This window comes from Aptenodytes patagonicus, chromosome 3, assembly GCF_965638725.1.
Source record: "Aptenodytes patagonicus chromosome 3, bAptPat1.pri.cur, whole genome shotgun sequence".
In the NCBI taxonomy this organism is placed as follows: domain Eukaryota; kingdom Metazoa; phylum Chordata; class Aves; order Sphenisciformes; family Spheniscidae; genus Aptenodytes; species Aptenodytes patagonicus.
In genome coordinates this window covers 35,236,268-35,258,670 of record NC_134951.1, presented here as the reverse complement: position 1 = coordinate 35,258,670, position 22,403 = coordinate 35,236,268, and the positions used below count along the sequence as shown (strand labels likewise).

Below are 22,403 nucleotides of genomic sequence, written 5' to 3'. Positions count from 1 at the left end.
ATAAACTATTATTGCTATATTAATTTCAAATAATACAAAATTATTAATTATATACAAAAAAGCCTCCCCAGAGTTTTGGTAATTAGCAGAACATTTCAGTTTCTTTAATTGCTTCCGTTAGAATCATTTGTTCATTTTATTAACACCAGATGCAATAACACAATGCTAAAAATAAACATGCATTATACAACAAATTTATATTTTTCAAAAATGTTCATTACAATTAGTGAATGCACATGTAACTCTCCCCCCCCCCTTAGTGAATTATTGTTTGAAACAGAGAAAAGGGAAGGAAGGAGAAACCAAACTTAATGCTATTCAGCACCAGTAGAAAGTCAATAGACCTTTAACATTCCTGTATATCAAAAACATTTCATTTGTATCACTAAACAGGTAAAGTTTACAATATTGTCCCATTTGAAGATGTATTGATTTATATTTACAATACTTTGTAGTCAATAAAACATTTTAACAGTATTTAAAAATTGCTTAAATTCATAAAAGTATTGCAGAAATTTATAACATTTACTTATTTTACGTACATACAAGGAAGTCCGTGTAAAACTGTCCATGTTCATCTGAAGAACTGACAGAGTAGGGAGCAATTTTAATAGTTTGCAAAAACCCAATTATTTGAAGGCAGCTATCATTAAACATTCAAAAATCCTTAGTTGCCATTTGCTTCTGAAAACTAAAGTTCCAGTAATAAAATTGAGTATGTAAACTAACATGGTTTTGAGATCAGTAGAAAATATATTCCCACAGGCATAACATACTTAACAATGATGATAATGATGTTGTAGAAAACTCTTAAGCTGTAGTGATATCTGAACAGACGACTCGGTAACGGTCTTTGCAAGACCCACAGATATAGTCATTTTCAAATATCCAGTATTTTAGCAGCTCATTGGGTTTCCAGTTAAACTTCCTACAGTGCTAAAATACAACAACTGAATGTGTAAGACCTTATTAGAATTTTAAAATCCAATTTATTTTGGCATCTAAAGCCTCTTGTAAAATGTAGCCAAGTAACATTGACTTCTGTAGTCTAAGAGCCAATAATAAACCAACCAAAAGTACGCACTGTGCTTTAATCTCCAAATCATTAGGTACCCAAAATTAAGAAAAAGTAATAGAAAAGTAAAAAGAACAAAATAAAAAAATATTGCACAGCCACATTACCTAGAAAGTAAAGTTGATGTTAAAAAGCCCTAAGTGTGGATGATATAAATTATCTTCCATATAAAAAGTATAAATACCTCTTAAAATACAGCTGCAGCTATACTTTAATACCACACATTATTTGATTCATCTGTTAATGAGGTAATAACCAAGTGTCTTACATTGCTTTTCTCTACTGAAAATATTTTAGGGCAGCAACAAGAAAGAATTTTTCTAAAAATATTTCTGAATCAAGAACAGCAATGTGCGCAGCTCTCCCTATGAGAGAATCTGCTGTATTGGGTAATGCATTAATTACATTATAACGAACCAAATTGCATTCTTTATTTTGAAGAACTGGCAGAAGCAGGTTCTGGATCATTTCAGCATAAATTGGTCCTGTAGAGGAAAAGAAAAGTTGCACTGTGTGAATCCCCAGAAATAAATACAGTTCTTTGACCCTGAACTCAAAATGAATACATTCCAGAGTAAGAGAGGTAATGATATGTGTTACGCTGTCGTTCTGTTAAGATAGAACATGCAGGAAGTTTAATTTCCCCAGAAATGTTGGAAAAATAATTCTAAGCTATGCATTTTAGTATTTGTACATTCACAGTGAGAATCTGCTCATCAGTATTAATTTATTACACTACGTAAAAGGTATTTATTTGTCAATATATAATGCTAGAATGCAATTGTGCTAGGATGTCTCAACAGTAAATCCAACACCCAACCATCACTGAAAATGGGAAAACTACCTTTTCTTTCCGTGCTAGTATTAAGCCTCGACTAAATACAGCCCACGTAGTCGACGCTACAACTTGATGTCCTCAAAAATCAAAGCGATTTGTCCTCCCTATTCATGGAGTAACGCATCAGGGGCTGTGTTCATCCCACCTAACTTTCAGCAAAGTTCGAAAGCTAGACATTTATTCATCTCCTTCTGCATGGAACAGAACAGGACAAATCCAGAAAGCAACTCAGCTCCCACATGGATCTTCTCTCTCCACTACAACAAACTAAGCCCAGAGTGTCTAAATACGTAATAGAGGGGTCTCAGGTAAGCACCCAAAATTAAATGGGATGAATCTGAGACCTACGAGGTTTAACCTGAGTGGTCTGTTTATTTTGCAGGATATTTATTACCTGATTGTTTATCCTTTAAAGCTGTTTTACACATCTCAATGCGAGCGGAGTGATAAGGAACATAACGATCCTGCAGAGATCCTACTAATACAATGTTTTTGAAGTAATGAAGACCTACAGGAAGAGAGAGAAAGGTATCTATTATAACGAATCCCTTGACAATTACTACAGAATAATTAAATGTTTTACAACTGAAATTTGGCACCAATGTATTACAAGATCTTGCACAAAAAGGCAGAAAAAACAATTACGATAGGTAGACCTACAGAATAACGAAACGTTGGGTACCGGCCTTTCCTCTGTACATATTTTAATACATACAGACATGACCCCATTGTGATGCTTCCCATTTAAACAGAGTATGGTTCAAACCTTCATCTTGCTTCTTGGGAATGAAATGGTTGGTTCTGGCTGACAGAAGGGAGTAAAGCCTCCACATTGCTTAAAGAAACCTAAAGATGGACGGTGCCTTGTCTTCACTGATGTTTCAGTCAACAGCCTAGCTGCTCCAGGATTAATGCCTAGCATCAACAAGTACACGACATAGCCCACCTCATGTAGGTGCCTCTGTTAGGCACTGCCTCGCTGTAAGGTTTGGCCAGCTTGAGTATAGGTGCGGGGTCCACCCAACACAACTCCCCAGATAAAATTAAACCTTTATAATTAAACCCAGACTTCCTACTTCTTGGACAAGCACTCTAATAGTAAGATGATGCAAAGGTAGGAACCCCCAGTAATGATGGAGTTACAGTCCTTAAGACATTTAATTGTTACGTTTTCTCTAAAAAGCTTCAGCAGATTTCTGGTGCTGCCCATCTGCTTTAGGCCAAACACAATGGAGCATTTTAGGAAAATAGGTTGCCTTTGCCTTAGAACAGCCCCTCCTGAATATCACAGCCACCTACAGTTAAATACAAAGGCAACTGTTAGGCAAAACCAGAAAATGCTCAAACAGTTTAGGCGTATGTAAAGGTAAGCTATACTGAAAAGCAGCCAGCCTGAATGGCTCTCTGGGAATCTCCTAGGCGTTAGGTGCTTACATCTTACCGTTGGTAGATTTGATCCAACTGTTTGCACCGGTGCTAATGAGTTTTGCACTAGTGCTATTAGCCCTGCTTTTAATTTCTGGAGAATAATGGTCAGATCCTGTAACTGTCAGTTTTTTGTTTACAAAATGTACTTAGTCCATTCTGAGAATTATAGAAATACTGCCAATAAAATCATTCTTCAAAGGCGGTGCTTGGAATCTGCAGCAAACATTTTCTGTGTTAACCTCCACAAATCAAACTTTTCTTTCATTAAAAGAAGAGATCTGATTGTGTACGAAGAAGAAATTATTTGCTATCTGCTTTTCAGAAGCTATACTGCCAGGACAAAGTTCTGGATTCTAGTTTTCCTTCTTTTGTTCAGACTGAACACATACTAAGTATTAATTATTAATACATACGTGTTCCTAAAGCTGTCAATGGAGCCCAAAGTGAAAAATCTTTCCTTTTTTCAGAGGTTGTTTCCTAATTTTTAGTATTTTGTACACTCCATGTGATAAAGACTACATCTCCAAACCAAGTCAGTTACAGAAACAATGCTGAACAACTTTAGCATGTGAAAAAGTAAATGTATCTTCCCAGATTTCAGAGAAAAATGAAAACAAGTAATTCTGTACATCTATAAAACCATACAGAAAATGCCTCCAAACTAGAACCTGGTTCCTGTCCTCTTCAAACAGGGAATCTGGGTTGGTTTTTTTTGCCTGTGCCCACTGAAAAACACTGTCTCAAAAGATCAGCTAAATCACTGGAGTCTTTTATTTGACATCTGAAAAATGACTGCACCAAATCTTACACTAAGATGCAGATACCAGTTCCAAAACTTTGTACTGAAAAGAATGCATTTGGAATAAATCAAGGATAGGAATTCTCTGCAGGCTGATCTGTAATAGTTTTGTAAATTCCTTGGGAGTCTATCTTCTATTAAGTTTTTTTGATATGCGCTTTCCCTAGAGAAATATTCATTAGCATTCATGCAAAAGGTACAACGGAGTGGACTGCCTAGATCTTTTAATCAACCTGAAGAAGGCAGAGATATCCTGAGCAATCTTTAGAGGAACATCAGTCTACACCAATCAACATTTAAATAGACTCTCTTCACCCTCACATGCAATACAATACAAACACACCACCCCCCACCCCCCCCCCCAACCAGGCTTAGGACATCACAGTCATAACAAATTAGGCATCCCCTTTTGGTCACAGTGACTCATTTTTATGCTTTATATTCTGGTTCATAAAAATAATGTCTTGGGCTTCCCTTAATTTTAGGCATGATAAGTATCAGGAATCTTTCATTATGAAAAAGTGTTTGAGGGAACTCTAGCAACCCCTTGGATTTCTACAACATGAGACCATTTGTCAATGAGAAGGAACTGCATGGTGTTGAACAGCACCCTTTCTGCTCTCCAGACAGGCTATGGGACTATTCAGGACATAGGCATGGAATGATCTCTAATATGGAAGTGTGTAGTGCTAAACTGTGCCTACATTAAGTGTACTTGTGGACAAAGAAGCAACTTATCACAATCTTTCATTTATGTAGCAGTAAAAACTGGCCCACCAGTCATCTTTACATGTTGTTCTTTCACTTACTTCCTAGACTTTAAATATATTGTGCCTTTAATTAAACTAAAAATTCAGGAATAAATTGTGAACAAGAATACAGCTCAGTTAATTCCTGTGATCCACATCTTTATTTTCCCACACCATACATAATACAAGATCTGTCACGCATACTGTAAGTATTTAAAAAAATCCCAAACATTAATTACTTATTCTAAGTGATTAATGAACTGTTTTTTCTTGTGCAGCAAAATTTTCAGCTGCTGAATTAAGAAACCAACCCCAAAATCTAATTAGGCCAACATTTCCAGATTGTTGTAGTTAGGCAAAAACGCTGGAAGATTAAAACCTAATTCTATCAGAACGAAATACATTTGAACTCATCACATCACATCAGCCACTGAACAGATCACACATTTTCGCAGAGTACTATAAAAAATATTGAGGTTGTCATTAACTAGAAAGTATTGACTAAGTTTTTCAACAGGATTTGAGATAGCTTGGAAAAGAACAATCCAAGCGAAAGATCACTGCTGAAATAACAAGCTTTGTCCCATATAACAGAATGTTCTTTCCTGTAGTAACAAACCTTTAACGGGCTTTCCAAATTTTTATGATGATCCTTATCACCTAATGGAACTTCAATCTCAGTCAAAGTGAATTTAAGCATACACAGAGAGCACAATTTCTATCATTTAACCATCGTGCCATTCATGTCCACCAATGAATTCTGAATAATAGCATTAGTCATTATTGAATTAATGATATCTATAGATTCATGAACAATTTTTCCAAATAATATGTCAAGTGGAAAAATCTGTCTGGAACAGCAGGTATAGAGACCTGGTAACTCATAACTAACTGCAATCACAGCGGAGTAAATTTTTATATATGTTCAGGCACCAGAATCAGATGTTAAGTCTGCCCTCCAGCCACAGCCAACATCCAAGTAGGGAATGGGAGATGGAGCCACTGGTATTCCATCTGCTGATATTCTCTGAGATTTGCATGACAAAAAGGATGACAAAATTCCATACCACCAACCTTTAACTAAGTCAAAACAAGGCTTCAGTTATTTGCAATGGACAATATTCACTGCGGATACCACAGAGTTCTTAAGCATAATCACTTACGATAAGCTTAAAAAAAAAAAAGTACAACTATCTGATTCCATTAGTAAGCTGACATTTTCCTCAGGAATATACTAATCACAGAATCCTACAATAGAATAATTTATGTTGGAAGGGACCTTTGGAGATCATCTGATCCTACCCACTTGCTCAAAGCAGGGCCAACCTTGATGTTAGATCAGGTAGCTCAGGGTCATACCTGGTTGCTTTGACTTGAAGGAAACGTCTCAGTTTTGTCAAGGTACAATAGTCCCAACGTTTTCTACAATTTTGTCCATTTACATACTTGTTTGGAAACAGCGATCTGGAAGCTTTGCCAAAAATGCGGTCTGAAATAGGGACTTCAAAAATTATGCCCTGGAAGGCAGCCATCTCCTGCAGTTGGTCTTCTGCACTGCTTTGTGAAGTTAACACATCACACACACAGCTAGAATCATGCCCCAAAAATTCAAGCATTGAGATCCTGAGTCAGCTGAGGTCTCAGATTAAGATGCCACGGTACAGATGCAAGGAAGCTCAGACTTTCAGCTGCAGTCCCACAAGAATACTGATTAGGGAGCTAGATTTACATCAACTCAAGAGTTTCTTGTCAGCTCAAACTCCGCCTTGAAGATTATACTTTAAAGAACTTGGCTCCAGATGCTATAGAACCTACCAGATTCTTCCAGCACGGTTGGAACAGAGCTACTGAGGGTTGGGAAGTACTTCCTCTTGGCAGAACTCATTAGGTTAGTCTCCATGCCATGCTACCAATAGGGATGCTATTTCAATTCTAGTCTCATCCTCATCACAAGTTATAAATAAGCACTCCCTCAAGTCAAGAGCTGAAATGCTTTTTCCCTCCACAAAGCCAAATAGCACCAAGTAAGCTAAGCTGACATCCTGTACATAGTAGACATCTCAAAGAAGAAAACATGTCAACCACGCTTATTCACTGCTGATGTGGTGTTAACATGGACGTAAATGAAAACCAAAACAAACATCTTTTCCTCCTGTCAGAGATTAGGAAAATGCACATTTTTAAAGGAGGGAGATAAGGCAATAAACAAGCACATCGGAATTCTGCTAATCAAGACCTGTGGAAGTACTAAGACATACGAATCTAAGCCTACCTACATAAGTACAAACACATCCTAAAATAGACTATGGCTGTACATTCACATTTATGAACTCTGTGGCATAAGAGGAACAGAACTGTACAGCAAACCTGTTGGCATTAAGAATCCCTCATCCATCGTAATGCCCATTTTCAGGAGAGTTTACTGTGGACTAGCTCTAGTCTGGTCCTGTGGATGCAACGTGCATCGGCTGCTAAAGCTCATTCATTGTGTTCTGAAGTAAAGAGGGATCATGAAGAGATTTGCTTCTGAATGCATTCCTGAGGGCTAATGTGGGCATATTCTACGGCTGAGAAATGGGACTTAAAAAAAGTTCAGAACTAAAGCTGAGATAGAAAAACTTGCAGGTCCAAAGTTTGTTGCAGGAAGTGCTCCCGCCAGTGAGGGAACAATTCATAACTGGGACAGAAAACAACATTTTGAAAACAGCATTCTGAAGCATATGTCTTAGTACTTCCACAGGTCTTGATTAGCAGAATTCTGATGTGCTTGTTTATTGCCTTATCTCCCTCCTTTAAAAACGTGCATTTTCCTAATCTCTGACAGGAGGAAAAGACGTTTGTTTTGGTTTTCATTTACGTCCATGTTAACACCACATGAGCAGTGAATAAGCGTGGTTGACATGTTTTCTTCTTTGAGATGTCTACTATGTACAGTACCATGAACAAGAAAGTGCAGATTTGTTGGGTGGCAATGGCTACAAATCAAGAATTTACAGTTTATTTTCCTGGACTCCCTGGAATATGTTAATGTTTATGAAAAATGTAACTGGATAAGTATGAAATGTAAATAAGGTAAGAAACAAAATATTCTAACTGAAGAGGAAAAAATGAAGAAGAGCTTCTCTTGTTTACCCTGCACAAACTAAAGTGAATTAGACAAGGTGGGAGAAGTGCTTGGGACAGTGCTCAAGTTACACCTGAAAGCATCTTCAGTTTCACTGGAGCTACTGCCTTTCCACTGCCACACACAAAAATTACAATGTGCTCCAGCTGGAATCAATTATGTATTTGAAGACACTGATCAAATGCATATCCTTCCTTCATCTCTTAAAAGAAAAAACTTCTGATTATTATTTTGGTGATGTGCCAAAAGAACAGTTGGCATTTCATAAGCTAGCCGATTTTTACATTTGATGTTAGAAAGTAAACATGAAGGTGCAGTTATCACTTGTAGAAAATATTTAAGCATAACCAACAGATTAAGTGAAAACAGAAATCAGGAGCTGTGCAAGTCCCAGAACTTGTCACTGAATCCCTACATGGTGCTATGCTGCTCAATTCATTCATGCGCTAGTTTCAAATAATACTTAACTCACTCCCTGTTATCCCTTTAAGGACAGGTCTGCATAATTACCATTTTGTAAGTTTTATGGCAAATGTCAACTGTTCAGTTACAGGAAGTACTCAATTCCGCTAAGTGGATAGACCATACTAACGTCTAAAAGCCAAGCAATTAGAAAATAGAGGACTATGTATTTTTTTATTTTTGTGTCTAAAAATCTTCTTATCAAGTTGATTTCAAAAAATTAAACTCTTAGTTTTTGTTGACTCCATAATACTACAACATGAAACACTATTTACACATAGTGCAGAAATTTTCATGTATTTTTTCATCTGTGCAACTACAGTTGTGTTTGTATTGAACACGTCATCATAGCTGGCAACCTGGTGTAACTTCTTGTCACAGTATGAAATTAACAATCATTTCCAAGACCCCCAGAAATTACCAGACAGATTGCAGCTGCTGAAGACATGACAAACAGATTTCAAGGAGACTATTGTCAAAGAACATAATTCTAAACATTATCATTGTGAAGAAGCAACATCAGAAAACTAAATTTTCCACTGGCTTAAAGATGGTATAAATCCCTCAACTGCCAACATAAAGTGACCAGTGCTTAAAGTAACTTAACATTCAAGAAATAGCATAAACTTTAACTCTCTTCACTTTGAATAAATAATCGTATTACCTTTTGCTCCTTATAAGCAAGTAAGGTCAGGTTTTGCTCCTTATCAGCAATTAGCAATAACGATAATTGTAACACAGAAAATAGCTCTAACTTATTAGAATTTGGAATGGTCAAGTCCAGAAAGAAAACATCCAGATTTTTTTTTTAAAACAACAATCCAGTCAGAAATGGCAAATATTTAAAAGTCTCAATTTCTTCCCCCTACCTGCTATTATTCTCTGAAATAGATTTCTTTTCATAGGGTAACCTGTTACATGGCCTGAAAAATTATTTTGTTTTCATAATTCTTAAACTTGAAGACAATATGTAAGTGGGTTTTCTAAGATTGCTTTAACAAGTTAACTTTTTAAGGTCACTCTTTCTGCTTTAACAAACTTGATAGCTGGGCAATGAATGAGTTGTACTTGACTTTTAAAAAATATTCTACAACTTTATGCACTAAGTGCATAAAAACAAAACTAGTTGACAGACAAACCATATACAATGCTACAGAAAAACAGAGACTTAGAAAAGCAGACAGTTCAACATCATCATCACTTGCCATTTGCTGTAATTTATTGAATCAATCATTTCAAAAGGCATTTACAATTTTAAGAATCAATTCCTATTTATACACCAGAAACAGATAAAGAGAATTCTTAAAATAAGTTATCTGTCATTCCGCCTTGACAAATTACTTGAAAATGAAACTGAAGTGTTCCCAGAGTTCACTTGCTAAATGAGAGCTAACTGTATCTCCAATACTAGATCTGGGGAAATTCTGCAAACAAAACTCTTACCCAGATATACTTCTAAAAGAACAATCAAATGAACACATTCTAAATCATAGATATCTGTGTTTAGGTGAATGCATTTCCTTTTCATTTAAGAATATTAACAACAATTAATGACAATAACAACTTTTTAACGCAAGTTTTGTCACTGAGATGAATCACTATTCCAGCACGTAGTTATATTTACCAGGCACAACATAGCATATTCACCAATTTACACCAAGTTTTCTGGCAAATAACAAACTTGACTTGGCCCCAGCTATTTTTAAAACAAAAAAAAAAAATCAGACCACGACTAATGACAATAAGCATCTACTGCTTGAGTACAAACCACGTATACATCACACTTTCAGCTTTTATCTCGGAATTGGATAATTATCATTCACTCCTATCAAAGGATGAAATACAATACACAAGTAGCAGCACTATAACAACTATAACTGTTAGGAAAACCTATTGTTTCTTACTGGATGCTTTAAAAAAATTCCTCTTAAAAGATTTTTACAGTAAAGGAAAACTGAGGTAGAGAACCTAAAGAAACCGAAAAGAGCAAGTTCTGGGTAACTATTCCCTCAGCCAGTAATGACAGACTGACTTACATTGTACTAAGGAAGAGTTGCATGATATAGATGGGAGGGATTTATTCATGATGTATTTAGAATTTTTCAGTTTCATTTTTCAGTTGTGAAGATTCTTTTGAAGTCTGAACCTATTGTTAGGTGAGAAATTTGCATCTGCTCAGAAGACTCACAATTCTTTTTGCAATGTCACATACATAACCTGCTTCTCCTGATGGAATATTCTGCAAGCTCTCTGCACTAAAGCATTAAAACTCCCTTCAGAACAGATTCTTTTGAGAGAGATCTCTGGGAGGAGAAAGAGCCCAGAAATTTTGGCAGCAGCAGAGAAACTGAATGGTGCTGTTTCTGACTATGAGATCCAAGAGCCGGAGGTGATGTCCAGCCACGAAGTCCAACCTGGCCCCAAATGGGGAGGAAAAAGCAAGACTGGTAAAAATGTTGGTCATAGATCCTCCTAGATGCATTGTTGCGATAGAAGCAGCACTGAGAGTGAGTTATCAGAAAATATGTTCATGATTGCAAAATTTCTGGTATTAACTGGTACTGCTCCAGGATTTAGAACAGAAAGTAGATATCAGCACAAATCTCTTGCTTCTGAATGGTGCTAAGCATTCGTACTTACTGGAGCTTCTTTTTTAAGGGCGGAAGAGATGCTGAACTGTACTTTCACCTACAATGCTACAGAAAGTAGGAAGTTCATCCATTTTGGGGTTAAGTGACAAGACAATGTGTTTAACAGAGATGTTCTCTGGCAAATTTAAGAACTAGAGCCACAAACCACCACACAACAACATGGCTGAGACCTAGACCCTCAAAACATCACCTGCTGGATCCATAGCCACTTTCAGGGATAATCTCGAAACCAACTGGACCACAGCAGAGTTGAAATAGTAGCAAGTTTTGCTGCCTTAGGGGTTTTCGCAGCTGCAAAGCCAGCATCTGAAGAAGACACCACATTAAGCAGCAACAGATGTTTCTGCATCTTAGACTCCTATTTTCCTATAGGATTAGAAAAATCAACAGAAGCTGCAAAATCAGGACTGTACTTCTCAACACTGTTGTCAATCTCTTGCATGTAGCCTGGAATAAAGTGTTTCCTGGAAACACTTATGTTTAGAATCCCTATAGAGAACAGTATGCAAATTCTCTGGATTGAAAATCTGAAGAGAAACGGTACAGCTAGGGGAATCCCAAACTCCTTCCATCTGGTGTTTGAGTCAAGCACAGCCAATACCGTATGCCCACTGAATGAACAAAGAGATGGCAGGACAGAAGCATACCTTGTACAGATATCAAGAGTTAAAGGTGCCAACACCTACAGTGTACATACAGTATATTAACTCAAGCCTCAAAGGAAAACTTTCTTCCTTCTCTTTTAGGGAAGTGTAAAGCTTGCTTTCTTTTCTCCTTAAATAAAATTATCAAGTTGTCACATCTCTTTCTCCTTCTCCCCCAGCTTTTCTTTCCCCCTCACACCAAGCTCACTGAAGGACCTGGAACAAGATGGTGTATGAGGCTGTGGCCCAAGATACAGCTCTTTCCACCTCTTCAGTAAGAAGGTAGAAAAAGGAAACTGAGCCCTAAGACTTTTAGGCTCCTTCTACCATTTATGAGGAATAAATAAATAAAAAACAAAAATAAAAAAAAACAACAAAACCCACAAACAAACGACTCTTAAGACAATGCTGTCCAGGTCTTTCAAAAAGCCTGTCACATAGAAAGCCTGTCATAAGAAAATATGTCGTATTTCTTGAATAGTCAACAATACTCAAATAACAGTGTCTCTAGTCATGTTGAGATATATACACATAAAACCAAGGAATACCAAATTCTTTAAAGCGAACCAATTAATTGATCTGATTATCTCTATAATACAGGTCCCACAGTCTTACCCAGCATCCGCTGTGTAACTTCTCAGAAGCTCCTAACTTCTGTTTAGGATTGAACTTTTATTTTCAAAAGACTGCAAAGCTACATTGAGAGCACTTCAGTTGATGGTAGTCCAGTTGTTCCAATAATTTTTAACTTCGCAGTTCACCTTTAAATACCAGTTCAGCTTTAAATATCACCTTATCAGCAACAAAATCACTTTGTGAGAGTAGATTTTGAACAGAAGGGAAAAAAAATCCCAAGTTTTTCTAAAATGAGTTTTTGATCAACATTCTGTCTTATTCATGATTTTTCTTCCTGCTCCTTATTCTTTTCTGCTTCTTCCAAGCCCTGTAAGTTTTATATTCTAACATCTCAAGAGCTAGATACCAGTCTTTTCGTTCCTGTATCTTTGTACTGCTTTGTTCTCAACAAAATTTCAGCTGTGACACCCTACAAATATTTTGATGGAGAAATGTGCCCAGGTTTCTCACAAAACACCATGAGCATCTCTGGCTCCACAATTGCTTGCCTGACACACACTTAGAAATACCTGTCAGATGAATCCTCAATAACTTTATAATGCTGAATAGAAACTACCCCCCAACTGCAACATTCTTCACTGCCAAAACTGGCTCTCAGCCAACAGCTGAAATAAGAATATTCAAACTGGAGAAAATCATATGAATGATATAGTATGAATAATTTAATTTGTCTTTTAGCTATTATGCTAAGTACAACTTCTCCTTTCTTTATCAAAAGGAGTTTGTTTTCCCTGACCATCTTAATGAGGAAATAAAAGACAGGTTAGCAAAACTTTAAAGCAGAATTTTACATTTATAGAATAGATAAGAAAAATAGATACAGAAACAGGTAATCCTAAATGAGTGTATATGTACTTGACTTATCACACTGAAATCACTAGCTTCAGTGGCTCAAGAGGAAGCTGATTTTATATACATACATATACATATATACACACACACACACCCCCCCCAGCATAGTGGCTGCACTCAGAACTTCTGCTCATTAGTTAGGAAGGAAAGTATCAAACCAGTGGTCCACCTCTGCAACAAAAATGGTTTCTTGTTTATTTTACTTGAAGAACATGGGACTAAAGCCAAAGTAACTCTTATATAAACTGAAACAAGAGCTTGTTGGAAAATGTTTTTGTAGGTTTCCTATTCACATTGACATACAGTGGCCTTTAAAAGATAATAAGTATTAGCAAAGCTTACCTGCTTTTTTACTAAGTTTGTATAAGAATGTTTGTCGTGGATCTGAATGGTCTCGACATGTCAATTGCAATAAAGAACCAGACTTCTTCCACTTCTGCATAAACCACAGTCCTGCATTGTTAGGTACAGCATGAGTATAAATCCACAATAAAATATGAAAACTAATTAAATATTAAGTAAAAGTAATAAGTAATAAAAAATAAAAATAAAAATATATTAAATAAAAGTATGTAAAGTCCATATATTTAGCTCCTCAGATGTTAGTTTTATTTTTCATGTCAGCGTTGTCAAGCCCAGAAACATTTAAAATTTTTGTTCATTATTCTTTCCTGTCTATATAAAATAAAGCATGAAGACCATTATTTCCACTAATGTACATGCCTTTCTAGAAGAAAATAACTATACTTACAAAACGTGAAAATACATTAATAAGTTAGCCATAAGGCAATATACAAACTCTATTTCAATAATTTACAGAATATTGGAACATTCTGATGTTGAAATATGTAGCACTAAACAACAAGCGTTATTTCTCAGATTTCTAAAAATAACTTTATAGAACCACTGAATTCATTAAATGTAACTTGAACAAAGGAAGCAGAATCTTCTGGGAGGAAAATCATAGTATTGTATTTTCTATGATGCTGTACCCTCTTTATTAGTCCATAAGCAAAGCCAGCTGGCTAACTGGCCTTTCAGAAAATCTTCTGTCCCTTGCCAAGCAAAAGAAAAGCAAGCAACCAAGCCCTTACAGCCTCAAGAATGTGTTGATTCAACCCTCAAGGAAATCGTTGTCTTTTACTGAAGGAATTTATTGAAGGTCGTTAATGTATACATACAATTTAGTAATTTAGACTTCAATACCCATTACTTATTGTTATCTTGGTATTTTCCAAAATCTTAAGGAGTTTGAAATGTAGAGGAAGATTATTATATGGAAAGGACATTTTGTAGTCTTCAACTATAAAGGAGATGAAATACTCCAGAAATCCTTATTTTTTCACTTAATATATTCCAGATTATACTTTGATAGCTTTAACCTTAGTTAACTGAAAGCCATTTGCTGGTGATTACATAAACAAGCAAACAGCCCTGCCTCTTTGTATCCTGGAAAACTGCAATTTCTAAAAGCAAAGTAATGCTAACACTTTTGGGTGATTTGGGTGAGATTCAGTTACAGATTAAAATACGTGAAAGAAACTGTCCACAGATATACTAGGTTAAACGCCCAGTAGGTGCCCATAGTGAATTATACTGTAGATGTCTTAATCCTGAAGTGAACCTCACTGGTAGCGTACTGAGGGCTATAAACGGTACCGTTTCAACCAAATTCAAAGAGCTCGCATGTTCCCCCCGCTTCTATAAACTCCAACAGTAACTCCAGTTAGCCAGCAATTCCTGTCCACTTTTCTTAAGCTCAATACGTGAGTTAAAAGTTTTTCCTCCTCATTTTTGTATGAAACAAAATAATAAACAATCAATAAATAAACTGGCACTAAACAAAGTAATTAATGGTTTTTAGAGTTTTTTTTAAAGAGTTTAATAAGCATGTTTATATTTAGTGAAAATAAGTGTTACTCATTTTGGGTTTGGGCTCTCCAAGGTAGGTGGTAATCTCAGAAACAAGTTTTCATTTAAAAATTTGATGCTACCTGAAAATATTTTCTAACATTTATTTCAAAAGTCAGCAGTTTCTACAAGTTCTCCTAGAGCTACATTTAATCTTTAGAAAAAACAGACATTCATAAGGTACAAACACATCTGCAGAAACACACTGCAGGTTGTAAGGTTTTCTGTAAGACATTTTTGAGAGAAAAGACACTACTAGTAGTTCAGAATTATTTTAATGCATCTTACCTACCTGTTTTACAGATTAAGTGTATTAAAATTCAGTTTATAATAAATTGAGCTCAACACATTAAACCTGGAGTTTCTTTATGGTGTAATAGAAAACCTGAATCAAACATACAGGAAAACGTTTATGTCAACCATTTCTTGCACATCCTTCTATTGATACTTTATTTTTATAACCCTTCTCTCTTCTTACGACAGTGAAATGTGCACTTTCTCTTAATCAAAGTAATGCAGAAACGCGCACCCCACATGAAACTAAGCGCATTTCAAAGACAAAATCTCCCCTAAACTTATACTACTGAAAATAATACTTTACCTGTATTAACAAGAGCACTGCTGTTGTAGAGGGTACCAAGATGTGGTCCAGACAGAGACAGGAAGGTATGAAGTTTGTTGAGGTAATATTTAAAACGAGGTCTTGTGAGCACTGAACGGATTATTAAATTACCCAGTGAGTGTCCAATAAAGCTGTTTAAAAAGAAAAAACAGTATAACATAGAATCTGATGGCAATCTTCTTTTTTTTTAAACAGAGAAAAATAAAATTGGTGTCATAAAATGCTGAAAGAGCATAGGAAAAAATTAATGAAAAGTTTCCATTCAGAAGCCTGTATTTTAGGTCACACAGAAAACATAGCTTGTCCATATCTCCCAAGCTGCACAAAGTCGTTACAAACATGTTCTGAGCTCCTCCAGAATTATTTTATACATCGTTTTTGAAAAGCTCGTGAAAACAAACTATCTTTCCATCAGCATCTCCCACCCCAAACCAAGATTATTTCTGGCTGTATTTCCCCTAGCACCAAGTATTCAGAAAATATTTTATGAGCTGTGCATGACTGAATAAATCACTACTTTGGCATGTGATGGCATTCAATATGATAAATGCATGAGAGTTACTGAAACAACCTAGTGGAGAAGGATCCCAAAAGTACTCCTATAAGGGGGAAACCCATTACTTAACGGAATCTGATTATTTTAAAATAGAAGCAACATCTCAAATCTGCTTAGCAGTTGGACCAAAATAAGTGATTATCAGCTTGAGCGAGGCAATTGAAGAATATCTGTCTGCCAGGAGAATACCACACTTAGTTGTTTCCCTAGTTAAGTGAGTTCAGGGAAAAATGGATGGGAGTCTTCACCTTCATGTATCTAAGAATAATTATTACTTAGTCTGAGGTGTCTACTGTCGTACCCACAAGTCCGTATAAAGCATTTCTTTAGAAGTGACACTACAAAATAAAGCAGTTCTAGTTATTATGCAGTTATGCTTACAGATCCCTGCTGAGGTAAGGACCACACCATCCTAGGCACTGACTTAAAAAGGATATGGTAGAGACAAGACTCACAAAATTAGAAGGAAAAAGCGCCTTCCTGTTTTACAGATGTCATCTCAGGACACAGAGAGAACAGACAACCATCCAAAAATATACAGTAGAACTATCGTGGCTGGATCATGTATGTGCCACAACACTACACCCGTAAGATCACCCCTCCTATTTGCTCTGTATCACTACATTCATCAACAAAAATAGCTAAAAACAAAGCTACCAGTAATATCTGTGTAAAATACAGTGCTAAAAAATTATTTGACTGTTTAATTGCTTCCCAAGCAAGAATTATTGACTCTGAAAATTCCAATTTAAAGCTAAGTGAAAAAATTCACACTATGTTATAGAATGGCAGGGCCACCCCTGAACTCCTAAACTCTGACATAATTATACATTTCTGTGACAGAATAGGCTATTTGTTCCTTACCAATACACAGTTTAAGCACATATGTATATTCTTCCCATTCGCTTTTACTACTAGATTTTCAAAATTGCTGCAATATCAGAAATTCTTTGCCGCAGCTTGCTATATTTGCCCAACTAATTTAGAAATGAAAGATATGTATCCTCTGTGCTGTCAGCACACCACCAGTGCATTTGCAAAACAAAATACTGAGCTGATGACTCTCTTGAATACTAGAATTTAAAACCATTCTCTCAGAGTACATCGTAAAGTCCATACAAGAAAAACAAAACCGTAAATTCTTTAGGAACAAGGAAATGTCCACAGAAGTTGAGTGAGTTTATCCTGAAGATGATCTGCATCACACAGCTGCTCTTGAGCAGAAGAGATTATTTTCTAAAGATCTGAACATTAGCAGAGATGTTCTCTTGACAGTTCTCTGACAGTTCATCCCCTATTTATTAAACGTCGTAAAAGGATGAGAAACTCTTATGCTGTACCATAACAAAGGACAATTTTGTCACTAGAAAAAGCAGTGATCCATCAATCAATCCTATCATCCTCAGGAATATGGGTATACCTGAATGAAAACTTCAGAAACATGAAAGATCCATTTGAGGAAAAAAAGGTGCTCACAATTAGCTATGTGAATGAACCTCACAGAATAAACACTTGTTCTTAATTTGTAAAGACTTACAAAAATAACAAAGGTTACAGTAATATATTGTGTTCAAGTTCAGATGTTTAGGTGAACACGTAATAAGCCTTTAATATTATTTTCTAATAGAGAAAGGTTTAAGGATTTGCTCAAAACAAAAAGGAAAACGGAGGAAAACCCTTCAAAAAGGGTTCTGAAAGTGTAAGACAAAAACGTAACCCATCCTACTCATTGTTTCAGATACCTGCAACTGTGGGATGCTCTGCAAAACCAATGCATTTCTGAACAGTAGGTGGCAATATTACCACTTTTGAATACAAGATATCATTAACACACTGAAGTAACAGAATTACACTGTAGTATTCATAAGTGCTTTATGGCACAAGTCTACCAATTCAGATCATACTGGAAAATTAGACACAGTAAAACCTCATTATTCTGTGCTAACAAATGAAAAATCCTGTCCAACTATAAAAATTCATGGAAGAAAAAAAAAAAAATCCATCAAAAGCCATAATCAAAAAGGTGCTGAAACAATGAACGGATGTTTTAATATCTGCACAGCATTAAAAATTGCTTTTTTTTTTTGTGAGCCAACATTAATTAGGGAAGAGGATGACAAGCTGAATAATCCAACTGAGGTGGAAGTCCAATACAGGTCATCAGAAATTTATGTAAGACCTGACATGGGGAAAACGGGTTCTGAAACTACACTATAAGAGCATGTGGTTTATTTCCTAGCTCTGTGATGACCTGGAAAGGCTTCCATCCTCATAGATACTCAAAACTTGAACGGATATGACTGAGCACAATTTGACTTGCTTCAAAGTTGCACTAACTGTGAAGGTGGCACTGGTATGAGTGGGTAACTGGTCCAAGATGACCTCCAGAGGTCCCCTCAACCTAAAGTATTCTGTGATTCTTTACCAAACAGTTGTTTTATAAGACAAATTGCTGTTAGTTTGAATCAAGCTTCCAGTTCATGCTTGCTACACACTTGTAGTGAGCACAAAGATTTTGTTCAGAGGGCATCAAGTGGATAGTGTAATTGGGTAGTGTACTGGTGCAATAACTGGTATTAGCTTTGACAGTACCAAAAATGTTGGTTCACTGAAGTTGACACTATAGTATGGCTCTGGGTTCTGATGGTACAGGGAGTGCCTTTTCTTATCTCAGTATAAGAATGTAGCACAATAAATAGGATTTTGCCATTACTTGAAGGCATCAGGCTTTGCATTGACCCAACAGCGCAGAATCTCAGAACTTCTCTTGACTTGTCTTGGCCTGAGCTGATTATAGTTTGTTTTAGCTGTGACAACAATTGTCTGGCAGTGAAGTAACAAGTCAGGCCTAAAGCTGCTTTAGTTTCACTATAGTTTCTATTAATAACAAGTAGTTACTCTGCGTGGCTTGAACTATGTATCACTAGAATGAAGCGTGGTGCGGAAGAGTGCAGACACAGGTACCATATGCCAGAGGTCCCCAATGGTCTATTAACGGTCACTGCAGAAGCACAATCTTACAACTCAGAAAAGAAAGCCAGTGTTACGGATAACAGAGAACAGGAAAAAAAAAAAAAAAGAGTAAATGGGAAACAAAAGAAAGGGCATGTGGGCAGACTGAAAATACGAAAGCATGAAAATAAATCCAGGCAGACCCAAGGCCAAGGAGGCAGACACCCCCCTCCCCTCCCCCCCCCCAACATCATTCTCCTTACACTGAAGCCCCAGGATGCTGATGTCCCACTGCTTAAGGAAGACAGAAACCACCAATCTTAGGACCCAGACAGCTGCTGGAAGGGCAGCCTACCACCTGACAAAAGATACTAGAAAGTTTCTGTGTAACAACTTTAGCCATATTAATAATGGGACTTTTCTGCATTAATTTGGACTATGAATTTTAGTAGTACTGTAACTAGACTATTTTTTTGCTGCATTTTTATGAGATTATTGAAACAGTAATTGGACTAACAATAAATTCTTAGCTCTGCGTATGAAGTGTGTTCCCATTTGCCTGTTAACAAGACTTTGATTGTAAAAGAGGGACTGAACAGGTATTTCTGACGCACAATGCTGTTGGCTTTTTTGCCATACAAAATGATTATAGGTCTGGAGATTGATTTCTAATTTGACTCAGCTACTGAGCACCACTTGTACAGAGAACACTTCCTTTAGTAGACAGGGAGATTTTATGAGGAGAAACTAGCATCATTCAGGAGGGCATGGCTAACTAGCACAAAGCCTGCTTTCTTTACAGTGGGACAGCCAAAATGAGGTAGGAACGCATCGGCTACTTGAACAGAGGATTTCTCAATAGTACTTCCCTGGGCTTTCTGGGTCATCCCTTCAAGGACTTGAATATAAGCACATCTCTTTCTGAAAGCTCTTTCATGTAGCTACCAGGAAACAGCTGCAGGATTTACTGATAGGTTTAACTTTCTCATAAGAAAAGCTAAAGTTGAGAGATGGAGACTTCTGCTTCGGCAGGGCCAAACACAAGCATACACCTTAAAAAGGAAACTAAAATAAAAATTGATAATTTCTTTTTTCTTTCACGTGAAAGTAATAAGTAAAACTGAAAAAAATATTTACAAATTGAAAGTCTTATGAGAGAAGCAAACCAAAAGCAAACGAGAATTCAATTCTCAGGTATGAACGACGAGAAGGTAACTGGGTGGGTTTGCTCATTACAGCCTTCAGACCACAGCATGAGAGAGGAGATGTCAGCGTGTGCTGGTGGGTTACAGAGCTCTCCTCTCCTGTACTGAGGGTGCAAACATGCAGTCTGTGTAACACAAATACAATCACACGGTGCTTTTTTTTTTGTTTAAATCACCGATTTAGACAAAATTAACCATGTCAAATCTTGCCTATCTCAAAACAGAAAGATTTGTTGAAAAAGTGAGATTATATTTAAACATATTAGATGTTTTCTCTAGCTGAATAAGGCCTACCAAACACACGAGTATGCAGAAATTTGTAGGAAATGCATGTAACTAGCAAGTCAAAAAACCTTCCAGATGTATAATTTGAGGATGCCTAAATAAACGGATGAAGTCAGGCTTGGATTTGCTCCTTTCATCTGTCGATGAGCTAACTCCAGCAACACAGCTGAGTTAGTAAGGTAGTCTGCCCAAACGGTGTACCCTACTTTGAGAAAATAAATGGAACAGGTATTCCCCGTAAGTAACTGAAAAAGGAAACAGGAATGCAGAGACTGGGAGATGAGCCTTCTATTAAGATGTAAAACATGCTTTTTAGCAGATGAAACAATCAGAAAACATCAAAACGATGATTTTTTTTTTTTTTTACGCGGCTGCCCTTCAACGTCACAGGTAAGATGGAATTTTCCTGTAGGAATGACAATGTAGACAGTCTGCTATGTCATGGTTGGTGAAGAGACTATAAAATCAGAAGAAAGCTAACTTTATCTTGACATAACGCTATTACAGTTTCCTTTGACTTTCTCGATATATTACCTGTTTTTCTGCAGAACCCTACCATGCAGGATCTGAGGAAGCACAGGACAGCAGTTCCTTAATTGTAATGCTTACTCTGCCTTAAAACAACCAACAGGACTAGGTGAGCTTACAACATTGTTCAGTCTTCTTTCAGCTGGGAATTCCCTCTCTCTCCTTTGTCCTCCTTTCCCCTACTCCTCCCCCTTCCTGAATTTCTCTCTCCCATCTCTTTTGGCCTGGTCCTGAGCAACACAGTTCAGAACAACACAGGGCTCTAGTTTTAAGTTTATTTCTATAAATAGTATAGAACAGATATTACCTGATTTTTGAAAGGGTTAGATTATAAATTTGTATATACTGTATAATTTCATCTAAAAGGCGATCTGTCATGGAATCAAAATCAGCAAAGGTATCATTCTGTAAAATAAAAGAAATAAAAAATAATAACTGTATTTTCTAATGCAGCAATATACATTCTGCATTCAGTCTGAATTGTTATTCCCCCGTGTTTTGATCAACAGCACACAAATAAAAGCATCCATATTAACTTTGAATACAAATGCTACAGCTAGTTATTATAATTTTTTCAAGTTTTTTTTCTTGTAACATGGAATAGCGATACACATTTTACTGTAAGACTACTTTCTTCTAATACACCAAAACAAATCTTAACATTACACAGCCAGCCTTACTTCTAAGCCTTCCCCTATGCATAGTCTTATCTGTAGTGAAACAGATGACCAAACTGCGTATTCAGAACTAGATCACACTGCCCATGAAATAGAAATGAGACAATTACCGCAACAGCAGGAAAAGTCTACATTAGTACTGTTTACTCAAAACAAAACAAAAAGTCCTTAAAGCCTTATTCCCAGTTCATAGCTGATTCTCTACAATGATTAGCAGTAAGAAATCAAAAAAGAGGTAGGCAAAGGCTGCCTAAAACTTTTCAACACAAGTTCCAAAGGATCTGTTCTAAAATCTGTAGTGTTCAACATATTGATAAACTATCTGGAAAGGGAAGAAGGAGATGAGATGTCAGAGTTTGGAGACAAAACCAAATACCCAGGATAGTCAAATCTAGAAGAGACCAGAATT

The 22,403-nt window shown here is 36.5% G+C and overlaps 1 protein-coding gene across 9 annotated transcripts in view; it reads right to left on the bottom strand.

The window, feature by feature from the left end:
- FAM135A (family with sequence similarity 135 member A) overlaps positions 1-22,403 on the bottom strand; it is a 92,434-nt gene continuing 70,031 nt past the window's right edge. For 8 of the 9 annotated variants that reach the window (XM_076333011.1, XM_076333012.1, XM_076333013.1 and 5 more), the window contains 5 exons: positions 21,625-21,722; positions 15,771-15,922; positions 13,601-13,711; positions 2,308-2,421; positions 1-1,560 (listed from right to left, as the gene is read on the bottom strand). In XM_076333011.1, the coding sequence (XP_076189126.1) occupies positions 1,355-1,560; positions 2,308-2,421; positions 13,601-13,711; positions 15,771-15,922; positions 21,625-21,722 (681 nt within the window). In that variant the 3' untranslated portion in view covers positions 1-1,354. Of the gene's footprint in view, positions 1,561-2,307; positions 2,422-13,600; positions 13,712-15,770; positions 15,923-21,624; positions 21,723-22,403 lie in introns of those variants that run through there. The other variant, XM_076333019.1, reaches the window with a different exon arrangement.